The sequence below is a fragment of the Myotis yumanensis genome, unplaced genomic scaffold (assembly GCF_028538775.1).
Source record: "Myotis yumanensis isolate MYYU_CA2020_CCGP unplaced genomic scaffold, mMyoYum1.0.hap1 SCAF_20, whole genome shotgun sequence".
NCBI lineage: Eukaryota > Metazoa > Chordata > Mammalia > Chiroptera > Vespertilionidae > Myotis > Myotis yumanensis.
Genome location: NW_027223771.1, coordinates 5,849,615 through 5,871,322, shown reverse-complemented (window position 1 = coordinate 5,871,322; position 21,708 = coordinate 5,849,615). Strand labels below are relative to the sequence as shown.

The window sequence follows — 21,708 nt, the reverse complement described above, 5'->3', positions numbered from 1 at the left end:
TCATTGTTTCAATGTATTCACTACTTTCCCTTCCCTTTCAGTGTTTCCCTGGGACTGTCTTGTGGGCAAAATTTCACCTGTGATTAGATATGGGATTACAGGGGTGGGAGCTGGGAATCTGGGTACCGGCCTCCGATTGGCTGGAGCCTGAAGGGGGTGAGGATGTCTTTGAGGGTTGTGGTCCAACCAAAATGTTTCTAGTCAGGACAGGGAAAAGCCTTATTTTCTAGAAAAAAAAAATACCTCTGATACCAGTGCCTAAACCTTAACCCCAAGGTATCAGAAACTCCACCTTCATATTTTATAATTTCGCTCATTGGCTTAGACCAGTGGTCGGCAAACTGCGGCTCGCAAGCCACATGCGGCTCTTTGGCCCCTTGAGTGTGGCTCTTCCACAAAATACCGACTTCTTCGCATGGGCCACGAAGTTTCAATCGCACTGTACGTGCGCGCCCGCACGTGGTATTTTGTGGAAGAGCCACACTCAAGGGGCCAAAGAGCCGCATGTGGCTCGCGAGCCACAGTTTGCGGGCCACTGGAGACAAACAATGTATTTTCCCTTTAACATGACTATTCTAAAATTCTTAAGTAGTCCCCATCATGAATAGGCCCTTCATAGAAAAAGCATAAGAAAAGATGTTCGCGCTCACATATAATGAAATAATTTGCATTTTAAACACCAGAATCCCATTTTCCCCCCCACGTAGCAGATGGCAGAGATCACCAGTCTGACGCACGCTGTAGGAGCAGGTGTGGAGACGCACTTGGAAGGGACAGTACATTTGCTTAGTTCCTTTGGCAATGGCCGCCAATGTGACATGTATATGATCCCTGGTTCAGCAATTCCTCTCCGGGGTCTCGACCCCAGAGCTACAGTGGTTGTGTGACCACTGCTGGAGAAAAAAGCCACGCCTGTGCCCGCCTAACTCACTTTAATTTAACCCCAAATCTCAAACAGGCCCTAAGCCAGCTCAGCAAGTCTACCCCTCTTTCCTATTCAAATGACTGGCTGCTCTTCTCAATGACCATGTCACCCAGGAACCCTCGCTTCTGAAACCCTCCCACGTCTCAGCTAGAGACCCCTCCTCAGTCTTCATGGAGAAAGAGATGCAGATACAAAAAGTTGTCCCAGTTAAAAAAATCGTAGCAGGTCTACACAGAGAGGGAAGACAGCATAGGATTTGACCACAGTCCGCCTCAGAGGTGAGTGGGTTTAAATGCCACATATAGTGGGGCCTTGACTTACGAGTGTCCCGACTAACGAGTTTTTCGAGATACGAGCCGTCTCTCGGCCAATTTTTTGCTTTGAGTTGTGAGCTAAAATTCAGGTTACGAGCCAGCTTCAGATACCCCACCGCTAGGTGGCGCAGCGAACGTCACAGTGAACGCCACAACATCAGCCCAGCATCACGTGTCTCACTCGTTCACTTTTTGATTTGACATACGAGTAATTTGAGTTATGAGCTCCGTCACGGAACGAATTAAACTCGTAAGTCAAGGCCCCACTGTAGTAGCATGAGACTTTGGTCAAGTCATATCAACTCACAGGTTCTTCTTTAAAGTATGTGTTTATTGACTTGAGAGAGGGAGGGAGGGAGAGGGAGAGAGAGAGAAACATTGATGAGAGAGAGAAATATCGCCTGGCCACCTTCTGCACACCCCCTATTGGGGATCGAGCCCAAAACCCTGCATGTGCCCTGACCAGGAAATGAACCAGTGACCTTTGGTGCATAGGGTGATGCCCAACCAACTATGCCACACCGGACAGGGCAACATCCAGGTTCTTCATCTAAATAACTAAGATCCTGGCGATGGCCATGATGGGAAGAGAAGAATAAAAAAGATTGTTAGCTGTCTGGCCTCAGCAACCATGTAGATGGCTGTACCATTAACTGAGAAGGTTGAGATCAGGGGTGGGGAACCTTTTCTCTGCCAAGGGCCATTGGATATTTATAACATCATTCCCTTAATATAATCCACTTAATATAAATTTATGTTGCTATAAAAAAGCTCCTAGATTTATTGAATTTTGAGTCCTACCTGCGGTTGCCTTGGCAGGGCCAGACCAAATGATTTTGCAGGCCTTATGCGGCCTGCGGGATGGACGCTCCCCACTCCTGATTTACATCAATGGTTCTCAAAGTATGGCCCCTGGGCCAGCAGAATGAGCACCACCCCACCCCACCCCACCCCAGACCTACTGGATGTGTGTTGCTACAGAAAATACTAAGAAACTCAAAACTGGTTGATCAGAGGAGGAGGAAGTCGTCAAAAACAAGAGAAGAGCAGCCCCCCCAAGAGAAGCCTGGAGTTGGAAGTCTTTGAAGAGGCAGGAGGGGCTAACCAAGCCAGATGCTGCTGGGAGGTCTGGTAACATGGAGATGGAAAATCAACCTCTTGATTGGCAAGGTTGAAGCCAAGGGCAAGATGGTGAACAGCATCTTCACAGGGATGGTGAGCAAAATGCTGTCTGGAACTGGCAGAGGAGGGAATAAGCAGAAAGGAGACAGAGAATATGGGAAAAAGCACTCCCTGAGCAAAGCCAACCGCCGCATACAGGTAGACCTGAAAGAAATAGTCTTTACTACAAAAAAAAAAGTCATGAAATGGGCCAGCAGGAACCCCAAGATGGAAAGCGTATACAAGAATTACTAAGCTTTCTCTTCTTGGGAAGCGTGGAAATTACATGAACGAACAGATGATGACAGCGTCTGGGTACCACGCTCACCTTCTTCTCGCCACTCTCTCGCTCTCAGAACCCGGGAGTAATGCGAGATGCTTTTATAAATACACCCACACTTGCCGGGAAGCTCAGTAGCGCCAACTCCACGTCCCTGGAGGACTGACGATAGGAATCCATTCGGTGAATTAGGGGCTGGTGCAGCTATTATCTGTGCAACATGTTACAAGCGTCAGGCCATACCTGAATCAGGGGTCATTTGCAAAGCTCTTGCTTCTATTTCTTAAGTGTCCGGGTGCTGGGTGCCATGCTGGGCACACAGAGGAAGATATTTGATATCTTACATGATCTGTGAGGACACAGATGCTGTACTAACATCACCCTCATCCTCTTTCCCTAAGGAAATGGGTTTGTTTTTTTTCCCCCTTAATATATTTTTATTTATTTCAGAAAGAAGAAAGGAGAGGGAGAGAGAGATAGAAACATCAATGATGAGAGAGAATTATTGATCAGCTGCCTCCTGTGCCCCGCCCCCCACTGGGGAAGGAGCCTGCAACCTGGGCATGTGCCCTGACCTGGAATCGAACACTGACCTCCTGGTTCATAGGTTGACCCTCAACCACTGAGCCACACCGGCAGGGCTGGATTTGCTATTTTATTTATCATCTCTGGGGGAGGGGAGGGACTGTCAAGAGAAAGGCTGATTCTTCATCTACTAAATGTTAGGTTAACTGAGGAAAGTGAGGACATTTCACATTTTTTTAAAAATATATTTTATTGATTTTTTACAGAGAGGAAGGAAGAGAGATAGAGAATTAGAAACATCGATGAGAGAGAAACATCGATCAGCTGCCTCCTGCACACCCCCTACTGGGGATGTGCCCGCAACCCAGGTACATGCCCTTGACCGGAATCGAACCTGGGACCTTTCAGTCCGCAGGCCGACGCTCTATCCACTGAGCCAAACCGGTTTCGGCATTTCACATTTTTTAACTTTTGAATTTAAACAGCTGGAAATTCACATCTACTTTGTGTCCAAATCAGGGACAGTGCAAGGTGTCTATTACTGATTTTCATGAATAGTGCAAGGAGTCAATCTATTATTGATTTCCATTATCAGTTATCTGGAGAACTGCTCAAATTTAATGTCTTCACCAAGGCTAGAAGGGGCAATAAGAAAAGGACCCTCGCACTCACTGGTTTTGCTCAGTGTTTTTAGAGCATCGGCCCGAGGACTGAAGGATCCCAGGTTCGACTCCTGTCAAGGGCATGTACCTCGGTTGCAGGCTTGATCCCTGGCCCCAGTCTGGGCACGTGCAAGAGGCAACCAATCGATGTGTCTCTCTCACATCGATGTTTCTCTCTCTCCTCCTCCTCCCTTCCACTATCTAAAAATCAATGGAAAAATATCCTCAGGTGAGGATTAACAAAAAAAATAATAATAAAAAGAAAGAAAGAAGAAAGAAGAAAGAAAGAAAGAAAGAAAGAAAGAAAGAAAGAAAGAAAGAGGATCGTCTGAAGAAGTATCTTGGATTTTCCAACCAGCTTTGGGTGATCCCTATCCATCGCCCCTCGATTTGCTTGCCTTGAACCCTGATTTCCTGAGATACTACATGTACTTGTCATTTCAATTCCAGTTACGTGGTGCCTGAAAGTGGCTTTTGGGAGTCTATGCAGGTTAATAAGCAAAATGCAAGATGACTGCCTTCTGGGCAGTGTGTCCTCCCATGTTCTCATTCTCTCCGTTTCTCTCAGACCCTCCCTGGCCCTGTACTTACCTGGCACTGGCTGAGCCCAGCAATTCCACTATGTATTTCCCGGCCCCTCTCTGGCACAGTGCCACCTGGTGGCTCCCCTCAGCTCTTACAGCAGGACAACAAAAGCATGAAAAAAACCTACCCAGTAAGTGGAAAGGAAAACTTCTGGGATTGACCGCAGAAAAGAAATCAAATGACGGATAGGGAGAAAAAAGTTCCTCCCTTCGTGCAACGGTGCATACATCCACAGGCTGTATAAAAGCGGAATAAGCACTGGTTCCCTGGAGACTATTTTACAAACATCAAAACTATTCCTCTCCACGTCTTCTCGGAAAATACCTCTTATGCTGTATTTTGTCAGTAGGCGAGGATGACTTTTGAGTGGTTAACAACTCCCGGCGGAAGCCTCTCTTGACTGGCTTCCGAAAGCAAAACTGTACAACGGTTTGCTATTCGCTGACAATTGTGATGAACCATCGATATCATTGATACGTAAGAGTTTATCTCTTCGAATGGCTGGAGTGACCGCGGAATGACAACTGCTATTGCGTACGCAGCGTGTGGCTCTCACGATGGCTAGCTGCGTGCTGTAGTGCTGGGTCCTGCCTGGGGCTTTGCCAGGGGAAGAGAGAAAGAACAAAGTGGTAATTATGTGTTTTAGCCATTATCTTTCTTTGGGCTGAAAATGTGGAAAATGACAACAAAAACATTCATTGGATGTGATTTTTAAATTTCTCTATTTTTTAAAAATGAGCGCTGCTTGGTGATTCCCTCCTCCCCTCACTATTTGTGGTCAATTCCTCCCTAGAAACAGAGAAAAATCAGTTCTTTTCCTGCCGGCTTCATCTTTCCCATTGATTTCCTGGCCCGACGCATGCCCCTAATGGAGCTCGAAATGAAAGCGGTTTTGCTTTTGTGTTCGTCCTTTGTTGGCACACCTCTGCCAGAGGCCACTTGTGGTCTGAGCCCTGGGTACTCACCCCTTGGGAAGGGACCTGCCCCTCTTAGCGGCTGCCAAACACAAGATAAGGAAGGGGAGGGGGCGATGCGGTCCCCTTTGCTAGGCCTGGAGCCATAACAGAGCATGATCTTTTGAAATGAGCTGCATCACGGAAATCAAAAACATAGAGTGTCGGCCTGCAGACCAAAGGGTCCCGGGTTCGATTCCGGTCAAGAGCACGTACCTTGGTTGCAGGCTCCTCCCCGGCCCTGGTCAGGGTGGGTGCGGGAGCAACCAATCGATGAGTTTCTCTCACATCAATGGTTCTGTCTTTCCCTCTCTCTTCCACTCTCCCTGAAAACCAATGGAAAAATATCCTCGGGTGAGGATGAACAACAAAAACAAAAACGAAACAAAACAAAAAACTTTATAAAATGCTAGAGGCCCGGTGCATGAAATTGTGCACTAAGGCGGGGGGGGGGGGGGGGGTCCCTCAGCCTGGCCTGAACCCTCTCGCAGTCCAGGTCCCCTTACTTCTTACCACCCTCCTGCTCACTGCTCCTTATGGCTCGACTCGCTGCTGCTCCCCTGGCAGTCAGTGCGCATCATAGCGACAAGTCGTTCTGCCATAATGATCGCTTAGGCTTTTATTATATAGATATGAGAATCAGGAAGTTAGCGATCCAGGTGTTCAAGTAGAACGACAAGGCTGAGAATGAGAGGGGTCCTTATAAAATGCCAGGTGAAGTCCCTTAGACCTTAGAAACTGCACAATAAGTATTCAAAACTCGTCCCAGATGGGCGAAACGGGGGTTATTCACAGAGGAGCCGGGGAAGCAAGGGCCCTGGGAGAAGGTCCCCCGAGTCCTGCGCTGTCACTGGTCTTCCTTCCTTTATAACCTCTCCCTGCAACTCCAGAACCACAAGCCACACCAACAGCCGGGACCATGGACTTGACCCAGTGGGTCCTTCTGGTAAAATTTAGAATTTGGCTGAAGATCTTATGGGCCCTTTAAGGCCTATAATAACCCAGTGAGGGGGCCTTTTCCACATCTGAGAGCCTTGCTTTTTCCCTTTGAAAGAAAACTAAAAATAAAATAAAATAAATTCAAACTAGCCTTCCTAACCTCTCTGGGACCCGTGAGCAGCTAGATTGGGAAAGTCACGTGACATCTGTCTGACTCAGGATGTGAGGAACTTAAGTGCTCACAGGTGTTGCCATTAATGGCCCCGTCTGCCTCCCAGTGATGTCAGGTGGCTGGGAGCCAAGCCCGCTCCCAGGGCCACTCAGGACCAATTTAATGAACTGCTTTCCGACCAAAAGGGTGACCCAGCACTCATTTGTCATCTCGATGAATTTCCAGAAACCTGCGAAATGGACTGTGTTTACTGCACCAGATCACGGTAGTAAGTGGGACTCTGTTACTGACCAGGGACTTGGAAGCTAACAAATCACAGCTATTACCCATAATATGTTGACAAAAGGCAGGTACGCGGCTACAAATCTCTATAATCATTAAGAACTGTCAAAATCATTTCCCTGTTCGTAAACATTGTACTGGCAGCTTCGGTTATTCATGGGATTCTAATGTGCCGTGGAGAATATTTGCGGCACAAAAACACGCAATACTACTGGGTCGTAAACATGGTCTTTCCCAAAAATGCGAATGCTAATGAATGTTAAGGAGTAATAATGCCCTCTTAGAGTTGGGGAGAGATTGAGACAATTTGAATTTTATAAATCTCTAAAAAAAACTGTCTAGGAAAACTTTTTCATCTCTATAAATTTCGAAGGAGGAGGAGGAGGAGGAGGAAGAGCAGGAGGGGTAGAAGGAGGAGGAGGAGGATGAAAAGCAGGAGGGGTAGAAGGAGGAGGAGAAGGAGGAGGAGGAGAAGGAGAAGGAGGAGGAGAAGGAGGAGGACGAGGAGGAGAAGGAGAAGGAGGAGGAGAAGGAGAAGGAGGAGGAGAAGGAGAAGGAGGAGGAGAAGGAGGAGGACGAGGAGGAGAAGGAGAAGGAGGAGGAGAAGGAGAAGGAGGAGGAGGGAGAGGAGGAGGAGGAGGAGGAGGAGGGGGAGGAGGAGGGGTAGAAGGAGGAGGAGAAGGAGGAGGAGAAGGAGGAGGAGAAGGAGAAGAAGGAAAAGGAGGAGGAGGGAGAGGAGGAGGAGGAGGGGGGGGGGAGGAAGGGGAGGAGGAGAAGAAGAAGAAGAAATTTAAGAAAAATGTAGTGCTCATGTACCTGCATACAAGGTGAGGATTATTCTTCTCTAAGAGAGCTGTGTACAGTGGGATGACTTGAAGGCCTGGCCAAAGACTTCCTTTGTGAAGATTTGAAAAAGAAAGGATGCCTTTTCTTCTTCTCCTTCTCCTTCTCCTCCTTCCTCCTTCCTCCTTCCTCCTTCCTCCTTTCTCCTTCTCCTTCTCCTTCCCTCTTCCCTCTTCCCTCTTTTCTTCTTCCTCCTCCTCCTCCTCCTCCTCCTCCTCCTTCTTCTTCTTCTTAGGAAAGGATGTCTTAAGATCCTCAGGTTAATGTTACTCCTTCACCCCTCATTCTATTTTTGTTTTTTTGTTGTTGTTGTTTGTTTGTTTGGTAATCCTCACCTAAGGATATTTTTCCATGGATTTTTTTTTTTAAGCCAGAGTGGAAAGAAAGGGGAGAACCTGAGAGAGAGAAACATCGATGTGAGAGAGACACACTGACTGGGTGCTTCTCACATGTGCCCCAATCAGGGCTGAGGACGGAGCCTGCAACCGAGGTACGTGCCCTGGACCAGAATCGAACCTGGGACCCGTCAGTCCACAGGGCCGACGCTCTATCCACTGAGCCAAACTGGTCAGGGCCACCCCTCGTTTTAATGTATCCTCCGGACTGTTGCCTGCACACGGGCAGTAGAGTTGGAGCAACGGTGAGGCAGAGGGGATGTGGCCAGCAGGGTTGGGGGCGCCAGTGGGTGTAAAACCACTGCCTCCTCTCCCTGCACACGGATCTCTGAATGGCCTCTTTGCTACAGCAGCTGGGGTTTGGCTGTGCCCAGAGCATCAGAAAAGTCCAGGTTAGGTGTCGACCAGGCTCAGGCGAGAAGGCTAGGAGAGGACGCACCCCCAGGAAAACTTCTCACACCAGCAGGACAAAATTGGGTCAATTGTGTTTCTTCATCAGAAACTGCACTATGAATATTAGGCAGATACTTATGAAACATCAAGGAAAGATGGGAAATTGTTTGCAAAACCAATTTTCTACACTAAATATGTGTGTTTATATTGGGTTATTGAGAAAGAATATTAAACTCTGGCAGGAAAAAAAAAATTCAGTGCAGAGAAAACAGGCACAACAAATGTTAATGACTTTTGTTTTTTTCCTGATTTCCAGAGTAATTTATGATCACCGTAGAAAATTTATAAAGCGGAGAAAAGTATGAAGAAAAATAAAGAACCACCCAGGGATAATCACTATTTGCATTTTAGATATGCCCTTTCTACTTGTGCATTCTCTTAAAGACAAACCAAAGTCCATACGTAACGATCACTTACTTTTATGCTCCCATCCTACTCAGTGCTTGAGATATATTCATTCAACTCCCAAAGGGACCTCTGACAGGGAATCCACTTAGGGCTAAGGGTCCCTCTCCTTTGGCATGTTCTGTGCTAATATCCCAGCAGGGGGATGTTCTGGTATGTGTGGCCATGACTTTGGAGTTTATTTTAGAACTCACCAAGTTGGTTGTGACTGTGGTAACTTCCAGTTGCCGCTGGTCACCAGTGTTGTGCTGGAGATGATTCATGCTGATTGTCCAACGGAGCCCTCCTTAAAAATGAAACTGACAGCCCAGCCAGCATGGCTCAGTGGTTGAGTGTTGACCTATGAACCAAGAAGTCACGGTTCGATTCCCACTCAGAGCACATGCCCGGGTTGCGGGCTCGATTCCCAGTAGGGGGCGTGCAGGAGGCAGCCAATCAGTGATCCTCTCTCATCATTGATGTTTCTATCTCTCTCTCCCTCTCTCTTCCTCTCTGAAATCAATAAAAATATATTAAAAAATTAAACGTATGAGTAAATAGAGTTATGAAAAGCAAAGGCCATGCACACTCAGAACTCATCACTGCCTCATTTCATTGTCTGCCTTTTGCTATTATCTATGCTCTTGAGATTATGTCATATATTGTGTGTATGTGATGGGAATACTCTATCTCAGGTGTCAATGCCCTCCTCTTCCCAAGGTTGCCTTCAGTTGTGAGATGGGGTGACTTGAAATTGGCCATGGCAGGAACAGGTAATTGATTGGGTTCCGACCAGACTAGATAACGTGGAACCAGAGGGGAAGAAGGTGTCCCATCCCGTGGGAGTTTACAATCCCACGAAAGTGTCGTGAAAAGGTGTGCGTGCAGGAGAAGCAACACTGCACTCGGCCTGGAGACAGACAGACAGCTCTCAGCTCGGAAACTCCTGTGGGCAAGTCTCTTGGTCCCTGGGCCCCAGGGTTTTCCATCTGTAAAATCCCACAGGGATCTGACCTCTACCAGGGGAGGCATCTCGCCTGTCACTCACATGGCTCCTGGTCCTCTAGTGTAATTCTGGACACAGGACAGGTGAGGCAGCAGGCTTGTTAAATGGCGAACAGACGGGAACACACTATCTCTACCCTCCCCTCCCAACTCTGAGAATGTGCAGGTCCATGATGATCCAAGTGAGACTAGAGTCAGGGGTGACTGACAGGGCCCAGATTCCCCAGATGCCTCACTAGGGGGTGGAGGGGGGGGGGGATCATGCTGGACTGTGGGCAAAGCTGGGCGAGCTGATTCAGAGAAATCTGATTCAGAGGAGAGGTCACGGTGACAGTTACGCGGAAGTCCTGGTGGGCATCATGAGGGGACAATACTTTTTCTTTATCTCTGCCATCTGGTACCTGACTCTGTGCTTGGGTTCAAGACCACCTTGAGTTCCTGGCTGGAGTCTGGAAAAATCCCAGCAAGAAAGCAATTGACCATCTCCCCCTCCCCGTCCTCTGCTATCACCTCCAACTCCAGGCAGAGCTCATGTCCACATCCCTCCCGACATCTCTTGCTGTTAATCCCAGAAACATTTAGAGCGATCGTCCGGGCATATTTCTTTTCTTTCTTTAGCTAATACACAATTTTGCTGTTTACAAAAGCTACAAATGGAATGCAAATGTGTCCATTTACTCTTCCGTGCTGGTGCTGCTAGGATTCTGATCGGAAGGGGAGAGCGCTGCATTTGTGAGAACATTCTAATTTAGTGCCAATTGCAAAAGAGAAGGCGGGTTCTCTCGGTTATGGAGGTGCAGGAACACAATAGCCTGTTAGTCTATTCCAACTATGATATTCTACCTCACCCCCACCCTGGACGGACGTGGAGCTACTCACTGTTCCCCCTTCACAGAGAATGCAAGGGCATTACCACTTTGTAGTCAACCTTCTAAACTGCTTTCTGAGTAAGTTCCAGGGTGTTGGGTACTGGTTCAGAATTTTAGATAAGCAAATTATTATTTAAATATTGAGCTTCCCCCCCCCGAGTTGGATTGACTGAAAATACTAGTCTCTGCGATGTGGAAAGATAAAAATTGAGATTGATGATTACATCTCACCGATATTGAAGGGTGTGCAGTGAGCTAAGATAAACTCATTCCCTGAATCCAGACATTACAGAACGAAGAGGATACAGTCGGAATCTAAGGAGGTTCCCGTTTACAAATCTATTTAAAACTGCCCACCCTGCCGGCATGGCTCAGTGGTTGAGTGTTGACCTACGAACCAGGAGATCAGGGTTCGATTCCTGGTCAGGGCACATGCCTGGGTTGCAGTCTCCATCCCCAGTGGAGGGCATGCAGGAGGCAGCCCATCAATGATTCTCTCTCATCATTGACGTTTCTCTCTCTCTCTCCCTCTCCCTTCCTCTCTGAAATCAACAAAAATACTTTTTTAAAAAAAAACAAAAAACTGCCCCAAGTGCTGCAGGGGATCTTGGCCATCCCGTGTTGTAGAAGTTGCTGAGGTCAGGGGAGGATGACTCAATTAAAATTCCCTCTCTAGCCCAGCTGGTGTGGCTCAGTGGTTGAGCATCGACCTATGAACCAGGAGGTCACAGTTCGATTCCCTGTCAGGGCACATGTGGATCCCCAGTAGAATCCCATCTCAATGACTCTAAAGGACAGCTTCTACATTGCAAAGCGAGCTCTTTCCCAGCAGATGTACTGAGGGCCGTTGCTCTGTGGATCTGCTTACAAGGATTTCTCCCTGAGGAGTGGAAACTTATTCAATACGTTTCCACTTGTCCTGACTACTCTTAAGGACTCTTCACAAGTGGCTCCCAAGGAGGGACGCTCTGAGCCCGGGGTCATAAGAGGGTCACCTCATAAGAAATGCAAATAGGCTCCACTGTAACAGTGTTTGTAGCAATGAGGTTTACCTGGCCTGGGATGAATTTAGGATCCCACAATCACCCCATGATGCTCAGGATAGTAAGAGTGGTATTGGTAGAGAAGCAGAGAGCAGAGGCCAGCCAGCAGAAGCCAGCTTCTTCTTGCTCTTGGGCGATCTTAATAGTCAACTAGAGGCCTGGTGCACAAAATTCATGCACAGGTAGGGTCCCTCAGCCTGGCCGGTGATCAGGTCTGATTGGGGCCTTCCTTCCCCCTGGCTGCCAGCTGCCAGCTGGGGCCTTCCTTTGTTCCATGCCGCCCCTGGTGGTCAGCACATGTCATAGCAAGCGGTCAAACTCCCAGTTGGTCAAACTCCCTAGGGGACAATTTGCATATTAGCCTTTTATTATATAGGAGGATTATAAGCCACTCAGGACACAGCTGGTTTGTAGCTCACATCCCATACCATAATGCACTTACACATCTGTCTTCTTCCTGAACTGTGAGCCACTGGAGGGCAGGAAATGTGTGTCTCTTGTCTTAGTATCTCTAGTCCCTAGCATAGAGCCTGGCAGAAGGTAGGTGCACAATTAATACTGTTGAGTGGTGGAGGGAGTGAATGAATGAATGAATGAATGAATGACTAGAATATCGAGCAGCGTTAACAGTTGCACCCTGTTCTTACCTCTCCCTGTTCAGATATCCCAACCGTTCATCTCAGAAAAAGAAGACAAAATGATAAACACAGCCCCAAAACTCCTAAACCCCACGTCAAGCAAGTCAGAGGGGGAGACTGAGGCACTCAGAAAACTCAGAGACACGATGGTTCGACCATGTGGCCTGAGGAGCTGTTGGAAAACCCTCTTTGGATGCCTGTTGCCGCCTCTAAGGGACAGGACGCGTGACACCCAACAGTCTCCCCCCAAGAAAAATAAGTAGCGATTTAGAGGCGCTCGCTGTCCCCGTGCATGAATTTTGCAAGGGGCTGGGGGAGAGATGAAATGCTAACAAGGGAATGGGTGCGCCCTCCTCTGAGGAAAAGACATCTGCTCCCCACACTCAGAGGGTCCCCGTTTCTCTGTGCTGCCTCCTTCTCCTGCTCTCAGGCAGGGCAATGGGAGCTCCTCCTGCAGGCTGGCCAGCAGCCCCTGGCTGGGAAGCCTCCCTCCTGCCTGTCCTTCTTATACACCAAGAGGCAAAAGGACTATGGGCACAGGCTCTGGTGGGGAAGGCCTTTGTTCCCCTCTTACCTTCCCAGGGTCCCCCTGAAGGGACTGAGCCACTGCCAGCCCCTCTGAGGCCTGGCTTTGTATGGGGGGGGGGGGGGGCAGGGGCCGGGGGAGGGGGACGGCATAGGCAATCTGCCCCACCCATCCATTCAGAAGTCCTGTCCAGGTGGTTAGGACGTTCCACACCCCGTCTACACAGGACTCTTCCCCCCAAATGCAAACCCCAGGGACCCTTTCTGTCATGAGAAACCCCATGATCATTTCTGGGGAGTTACGATTCCTGATTTCAGAATTGTTATAGTTAGCGCAAGGAAAAAAAAAAAGATAACTATTAATTTCAGTAAAACTTAATGGGGCCCTTCCCACCCCAGGCTAAGGGTTGGTGCAAAAATTGAGTTCAACTGGCTAAGACTGGGGACGCATAAATATTAGGTATTGGGGGTTGAGGGTTGGGGGGGTGGTAATGTTACTTCTTGGGGGAGCCATATTTTCTAGCAGGCCCTTCGATCAAGATCGGACTGGAGTGGGAGGAGGGGGCTACTGATTTTCCAAGAGAGGGCTAGGGCTGAAGCAATGCAGCCCAGCCCGGAGTCAGCACTGCAAGGGTTAAGGAGGGCGGGCGCTAAGTCTGACATTGTGGATAGCACGCGCCTAGGGTTCCAGCCAAGGCGGTGTGACCCCAGGCAACTCATGGAACCTCTCTGAACCCGTCTCCATCTACCAATGGAGACCAAGAAGACTGCCGGGGGAGGGGGGGCGGGGGAGGTGCGGAGTGTCTCCGGGCTCAGCACCTACCCACAAACCGCAAAACCGCAGTCAACATCTCCACCGAAGTTGGCCCGTCTTGGATATTTCTTCTCCCCTCCCCTTCCCCCACCTCCCCTCCGAATGTGTCTCTCGCTGAAACATCTGGCGGCAGGAAATCGCCTCCTGGGCGCGCGCTGGGAGCTGTCCCCAGGTGCGGGTCTTTGTGTCGGGAAAACTTTTAGAGAAAGCGGGCAGCGCTGGACAAAGAGCGGGCGGCGGAGGGCGTCTGCCAGCCGACGGGGTACGCGGGGCGGTGCTGGGTACCTGGGCGCACGCGGCTCCCCAGCTCAGCCTCGCTAGGCTGGGAGTGGCCGGCTCCAGCCGCGTCCCAGAGCCGCCCGGGAGCTGGAAGAAGGCAGGCGGGATATGCCACGGCGGGCGGCTGGACATTGGAGTGGACTAGGGTGGGCGGAGGCGAGCAGAGGCGCGGAGCAAAGCTGTCAAACTGCGCGAGGAGCCCCACGCAGGGCGGGGAAAGGGAGGGAAGGGAGGGGAGGGGGAGAGAAGGGGCGGGCGGGAGCCGAGGGGGAGAGCTGGCTCGCCGCGCCTGAGCAACCCCTGTGTGCCGCTGTCGCTGCCGCCGCCGCCGCCGGCCCGGACTCGCCGGGAGCGCAGGGGATCTGCCCGGCTGCGCACTGCGCGGAGGCTCGGGCGCCGGCCGCTGAGCCCTCCAGCCCCGCTCCTCGCTCCAGCCCGCACGGTCCCGTGGGCGCGAAGCCACCATGCAGCTGCAGTTCCGGAGCTGGATGCTGGCTGCGCTCACGCTGCTGGTGGTCTGTCTCATCTTCGCAGACATCTCGGAGATCGAAGAAGAAATCGGGTAAATAGCTGCGCCCGGCCGGGCCGTGCCGTGCGGGTGCCGAGCCCTGGCGGGATCTCTCCCTCCCGGACTCTCCACACACACACACCCCCAATCCGCTTTGTGTGCGCCGCGCCCCCCTATCGCTCAGCTGGAGAGGTGGCGGGCGGTTTGGGCCAGGGTGGCCGCACCTGGGGCCCGGGACGGTTTGATGAGCGGCGGGTGGGGTGTCCCCCGGGCAGGGAGCACGGGCAGCCTCCAGCCGGCCAGCATGTGGGAGCAGACTCGCACCCCTGTCCCCCTCCCTTCTCCGAAGTGTCCACGCGCGATGTCGCCGGGTCGAGGGAGGGCGCTGGGGAGTGTCTAGGGCGGGCGGAGGGGCCGAGAGTGGAGGAGGCAGGAGTTTCTTTGTCTCCGGTTCGGCCGCTTTCTCGCCTTGGCAAAGTGGGCAAGGGGCGCGCAGGGATCTGTGCGCTGGGGGAAGGGATCCCGGGGCCCAGCGGAGGGCGAGGGCTCTGCATGGGCTCCCGGGAAGGGGAGTGTCCCCAGTACAGACGGACACACACATGGACACGCACACGCTCTCCCCGAAGCCCCGAGAGCCTGGCGTTGGGGTGCGCGCTGGAACCGCTAGAGCTGGAGCGCGCGGGGCGGGGCTGAGACCCCCGCCCTCGCTGGGCTTTGGACGCTCAGCGGACCCACGGCGCCCCTGCACCCCCGAGTCCCCGTGCGCTCTCACCGCGGAGACTGAGACCTTTCTGGAAAGTCTATATCGCCTCCCGGTGGTCTTCGGGGCCCCCTGGCGCGCGGTCTCGCCCTAGCGTTTCTCGGGATCTCTCCAGGGGCGGGGCGGGGCGGCGAGCCCCTGCCCGAGCGCAGGACTCCCAGGAGCGCGCACTCGCAGCGCGGGACACACCAGCCCTGGGTCCCGGGGGCTGATACGCGCACCCGGCCTAGCAGCCTCCCGCAAGCACGTGGGGCCCGGCCCCGCTCTGCTCCCGCACCACACAAAGCCTCCAACCCGCAGTGGGCAGGAGGGGAGGCAGCGAGGGTTCTGAGGGGCCCTGAGCAGAGCTTCCTGGCCCTGCCCCACCCCCCTCCCCAGAAGGTGAGTTCTCAGGGTGGGCAGGTCCCTTCCTCCATGGGGCTAGTGCCCATCCAGGCACCCGCGCCTCGTGCGCCCCTCCTTTGTCCCATTTGTCATTTCATCCTATCAGCACGAGTTGAGGGCCCCTGGGTTGACAGTTTCCTCGAAAGGGAAATGCCAGTCCTAGGCCGAGGCTGCCCAGGCCCTAAGGACCCCCTCGTGGGGCAGGCCCCACTTCCTGTTCTCCCCTTTCCCCCTGCCCCTATCCGGCAGTGCCAGCCCAGAGTTCCTCCTGTGAACTCCACCGCCCTTCAACAACCCTCTCTGCCTCTCTCTCCACATCATCCTAGGTTTCCCCCACGAGCTCCGAAAACTTTCACAAATGCTATTGAGTTAATGCACGCGCGCCACCAGCTCCCACACAGAGACAGGGAAGAGCGTTCTGTCGCTGTTTCAACTCCAAAGCGTGGGTGGGAGAGGAAGCGGGCTGGCCAAGTTTGGGGTGATGGAGGTCCCACTGGGGAGGGCCTTCCTCTAGCCGCTCCCCTCTGCTCCTAGATACGGCTCTGCCTGGGCCAGACCACTTGGCAGGTGAGAGGGCGGGACCGCGGCTGCCCATTGTTCTGCTATAAAATTCCAAGAAGATGCTCATTCAGGCATCCCTTGCTCGTCCATTCCGGGAACTTTTGCCAAATGCCTTCTACATGCCGAGGACTTCGGATTTTTTAAACGCCATCAGGACACCACTTTGAGCCCCCACTTCCCAAGTCAGGTTGTTCCAACAGGGTATCCAGCCATCAGCTCCAAGGCCTGAGCTAAGAGGGGCGCTTACACATATATTTAAAACCCGCCAACCCAGCGTGGCTTAGTGGTTGAGCGTCGACCTATGAACCAGGAGGTCACAGTTCAATTTCCAATCAGGGCACATGACCAGGTTGCAGGCTCGATCCCCAGTAGGGGGCGTGCCAGAGGCAGCCGATCCATGAGTCTCTCTCATGATTGATTTTTCTATCTCTCTCTCCCTCTCCCTTCCTCTCTGAAAACAATAAAAATATATTAAAAACAAAATAAAACAAAACCCAGAGCTCTTGTGCTATGAGTGTGCCCCCTGGACCTGTTTCATTGGGGGGTCCCCGTTTCATTGTGGGGGAGGTCCCCTGCCTGGGAAAAATTGTCAAACAAGTCATATGTGTTATATTCCATCCCATTGTCCTTCACTCTGGTGCCCCTGTCCTGAGGCTGACCCCTGGCTTGACCAGTCCCGACCTGAGACACCCACCTCCCCCAGGAACCCCACATCTGCCCCAAACGTGTTGAACTCAGATAAGTGGAGGCATATCTGGGAGTTGCCAGGGCTGGGGAAGGAAGGATATGAGGCGGAGGACGAGAACCCCAGCTGCCCCTTACATCTCCTTGTAAGCCAGGTTTCAAAGGCAGTCACTTGTTTGATCCTGGTAAGCACCCCAACTTCGAGCAGCCAAAGGGCGCTCTGTGCAGTGAGTGTCCTGGCACAGTGACAGGGAGGGGTGCCAGCTCTGTCGCCCTCACCATATGCCTTTCCAGGAGACCTCAGATCCCACTGGAGACCATGGTGCCCTTGTACCAGCCCTGCCCACCCTTCCCCAACCCGCTCTCGACCTGTGCTGCGGAGGATTCCGCATCCTCTGCCCGGGTCAGCACCTGGGACACAGCGCTGATTCTGTGAAAGGCCGGCTGTAGCTGGAAGGCAATGAACAGTGGGACCCCGTGATTTGTTAGAAAAGGAAGAACCTCTTTTCGGAGTAAATGTTCAAGGATTAAGGCATGAGAAGTGAAAGAGGAGTGAAGAATGACACTTGTGTTGTCTGGAGGGACAAAACTGGGGTATCTTTTTCTTAAGCTCTTGATTCTCTTTCTTAGAAAACGAGGCTTTTGATGTCATGGCCTCGGAGGGCCTGCGCCGCCCTGGGAAGCGTGGACGGTACCGTGAGGGGCAGAGCTTTCTTCCAAGGGGCTCTTCTGAGACACACCTCTTACTCCTAAGTGATGATTTTCAAAGTTACATTTCTGCACAGACAACAGCATGGTGATTACCAGAGGGGAAGGGGGTGGGGGAGGTAGAAGAGGGTAAAGAGGGGAGAAGTGGTGATGGAATGAGCCCGGCCAGTGTGGCCCAGTGGTTGAGAGTTGACCTATGAACCAAAAAGTCACGGTTTGATTCCAGGTCAGGGCACATGCCAAGGTTGCGGGCTCAATCCCTTGTGTGGGGTGTGCAGGAGGCAGCCGATCCATGATTCTCTCTCATCACTGATGTTTCCATCTCTCTCTCCCTCTCCCTTCCTCTCTGAAACCAATAAGATAGATAGATAGATAGATAGATTCTTTTTTTAAATGATGACGGAAGGAGACTTGACTTGGGGTGGTGAACACAGAATACAATATACAGATGATGTATTATAGAACTGTACCCCTGAAACCTATATAATTTTATTAACCAATGTCACCCCGTACATTCCATAAAAAAAGAAAAAAAAGTTGCATTTCTAACTCACTTGCTTGTGCAAATACTAGTACCTCCCTGAGGCTGAATGAGAAAGAGGAACTGTAGAAAGATGAGCTCTTTATAAAGGGCCCAAACAAATCAGGGGCCGGGTGGCGCTTTGGGAAAACCACCTCTGATGTACTAATGCACCCCAAATTTTGGAGTCACCGGGATCAAGTTATAAGCTAAAATCTTTTCCTGATTGTCCCTTGGGCTTCAGTTGTGAGAGTAACCTCCAAGGGGGGGGGGGGGGGGCACGACGGCTTGCCTACCGTGGTGTCCCCAGAACCTGGCATTCAGAAGCCACTCAATGAACATCTATGGGATGGCTATCCTTCAGATGGCACACACCATTGCTGGCCAGGGCTGGGACTCTCAGAGTCTTAGGACAGGCAGGGAGTGTGGGTTCCCTCTAAGAAACCTCTCTCTTTTTTAAAAAAATATTTTATTGACTTTTTACAGAGAGGAAGGGAGAGGGCTAGAGAGTTAGAAACATCGATGAGAGAGAAACATCGATCAGCTGCCTCCTGCACACCCCCTACTGGGGATGTGCCCGCAACCCAGGTACATGCCCTTGACCGGAATCGAACCCGGGACCCTTCAGTCCGCAGGCCGACGCTCTATCCACTGAGCCAAACCAGTCAGGGCAGAAACCTCTCTTTTTATACAATTAGGTAAATTGGATCCTGAGAAGCAACACTCTGGTTAAGAACAGGGCACGCCTGCCCAGATCTCCTCCTTTGTCACCCAATGCCCTCGTCCCCAGCTGAGCCCCTCTAATCACAGAGGAGGTACAGAACTCTGGTTAAAGAGGAGGTAACTAGTGATAGTAATTCAGATAGTGGTGAAGATGAAGATGATGACGGTCGTTATCACTGACTGATTCACTGAGTGTTCGCTATGAGCCAAGAGCTAGTCCAAGTGCCTTATAGACATGAGCACCCGCCATCCTCGGGCCGCTGAACGGCCACCTGCCAGTGGCACCGAGAGTCACTCTCTTCTGAGCTCTATGCCAGGTGCTGTGCTGCCTCGTTTATTTATTTATTGTTCGTCCTCAGCCGAGGATATTTTTCCATTGATTTTTAGAGAGACTGGAAGGGAGGGGTAGAGGCAGAGAGAAACATCGATGTGAGAGAGACACATGGGCTGGTTGCCTCCTGCACACGCCCAACCAAGGCTGACCTGCGACCGAGGCACGTGCCCTTGACCGGAATCGAACCCGGGACCTTTCAGTCCACAGACCAACGCTTTATCCACTGAGCCAAACCGGCTAGGGCTGTGCTCACTGGTTTAAAGTACTAGTTCCCTCCGTCCTCACCAACCTCACCGAGTGCAGTTCTGTAGCTACGTTACGTGGAGGAGTGAGGACACGGAGGCTCGAAGAGGTTGTGTAGATTGCTAGTGATAAAGCAAGTAACCTTAGTTCTACAAGAAGTCAAAGGCGTGCTCTTGACCACATGTTAGCCTGTCCTGTCCCCTGAATTCCTTCCCCCCTGGAGCCCTGTGACAGAACAGGTGTCAGAACCAGCCTTCCTCGCTCATTCCCCAGGGTCCTTCCCAAGGCCCGGGTGAAGGAAGAGGCCTGGAGAAGGACTCAGGCCTGTCTCCCTGCAGTGTCCCTCTGGTCCAGTCAAGGTCGGCGTGATGCGACAGGACAGAACGGCACTGTCCCCTGGCTTTCCAGACCAGCTCACCCGCCGTGGGTATGAGCAACTCAGGCTCCCAGGTGTGCCCTTGGGCTGCATGGGGAGGGAACGCTCCCATCCCATTGCACACCAGACTCTGCTGTCAATGGAAGGCACCTTCCCCACTAGACGTGCCACTTGCCTAGGCACCGGGGGGGGGGGGGGGGGGAACCGAGGGTGATAGGAAAGATATTTAACAATGGGTCCCTCCTGGTAGAGTGGACATCCAACCAATCAGAACCAAGGCCGTCCAGTATACTGGGGCCAGCAGACCCGGTGCCCCAGCCAAACCTCAGGCCAATCTAGGGAAGTAGCAGATGCCAAGGGGTGAGCTGTCATCGTCAGCCATGACTAGATCCCTGAGCCGGCAGCAGCCACTGCTGACAGCCAAGTTCGAGGTGAGGGGCACCCTTTAGAGGCCAAGTCCAGTCGATGTGAAAGGAAATGACCTTTTCTTTGAGTCGTGGCAGCCAGGCACTCCCTAAGGAGCATATGTATTTGTTCAAGACGATGCGACGTTTTTCCCCCCTAAAGTTCATTCTTCTCTTCAGTTCTGGATACTTCACTCAGATAGAAACACGATTGGAGAATGAAATAGGAAGGAAAAAGACTCCTGGTTTTTAACTCGCTTGTTCCCAGTCCTTGTTGCCAATGGTTCCTAGCATCAAATTTAAATTGTAAAGAGATGATCAGCTTAGAAACCAAGTCACCGTTCGTGGTCTCTCTCCTGTTACAGAGCAGGGTTGCTGGGTTTTAAAATTGTTTAGGTTTTACTAAATTGCAAATTATAAATCCTTCTCAGAGAGAGTGGAATTTTCTAAGGGCTCCCCTTGCTTCGAGCACAGGTCATACACAACCTAGCCCCTGTCTCCCTCTTCATTCTTCCTGGGCTCCAGCACCACACCGTTCCCAGTTCCCAGAATGCACTGTGGCTTCAAGCTTCGGGGCCTTTGCACATGCCTTCCTCTTTCTGGAACAACCTCCTTGCAAAGCATTCGCAGACCCCACCCCCCACCTCAGAATGTCTGGGGTAGCTGCCCCTCCTGTGTATACCCTGAGCATGCCAGTAGCCTATGGAGATGGGCTCAACAATTACGTTTTAATTTTCCTTATCCCCAGCCCCTGGTGATTAGTATATGGTTTATTAAACGAAGCTCATAAAATATCATTGGGCCTAGGACATGACAAAAATAAGCATTCAGCCTTCTGCCCCCCATAGGGCGATGCTATGCTAATAACAATTAAACACCCTGCACTTGTTCAGAATGCCCACTGCCCCACCCCCACCACCCCACCCCCAACCAGGCGGCACAGCCCAGGGAAGGGCACTGTTCATGGTCAGCACGTGGGTGAACAGCCCGTGGAAATGGAAGGCCCTTTCTGGTGTGTGAAAGAGGACCCAGTGGTACATTCCCCACTGCCAGTTCAGTTATAAGCAGAGGTGGAAGCCCGCCTCCAAGCCTCTGTCCAGCTCTTTATGCTCTGAGAGCCCTTTCTAGCCCGCAGGGCCCTAGCCACCCTCCTCCTGCCTGGAGACAAGGTGCCGCTCTCCAGGGGTGGGCAAACTTTTTGACTCGAGGGCCACAATGGGTTCTTAAACTGGACCGGAGGGCCGGAACAAAAGCATGGATGGAGTGTTTGTGTGAACTAATATAAATTCAAAGTAAACATCATTACATAAAAGGGTACGGTCTTTTTTTTTTTTTTTAGTTTTATTCATTTCAAACGGGCCGGATCTGGCCCGTGGGCCGTAGTTTGCCCACGGCTGGTCTATATCACCTGGCCAGCTCCCATGCTGGCCTTAATAGCAGACTGAACTTGGGGCCGA

The 21,708-nt window shown here is 51.5% G+C and overlaps 1 protein-coding gene across 2 annotated transcripts in view; it reads left to right on the top strand.

Moving 5' to 3' along the window:
- Positions 1 to 14,510: 14,510 nt before the first annotated feature.
- The window catches only part of ST8SIA2 (ST8 alpha-N-acetyl-neuraminide alpha-2,8-sialyltransferase 2), a 40,429-nt gene continuing 33,231 nt past the window's right edge, over positions 14,511 to 21,708 (top strand). For both annotated transcript variants that reach the window (XM_070400495.1, XM_070400494.1), the window contains exon 1: positions 14,511 to 14,608. In XM_070400495.1, coding sequence (XP_070256596.1) covers positions 14,511 to 14,608 — 98 coding nt within the window. The remainder of the gene's footprint in view (positions 14,609 to 21,708) is intronic.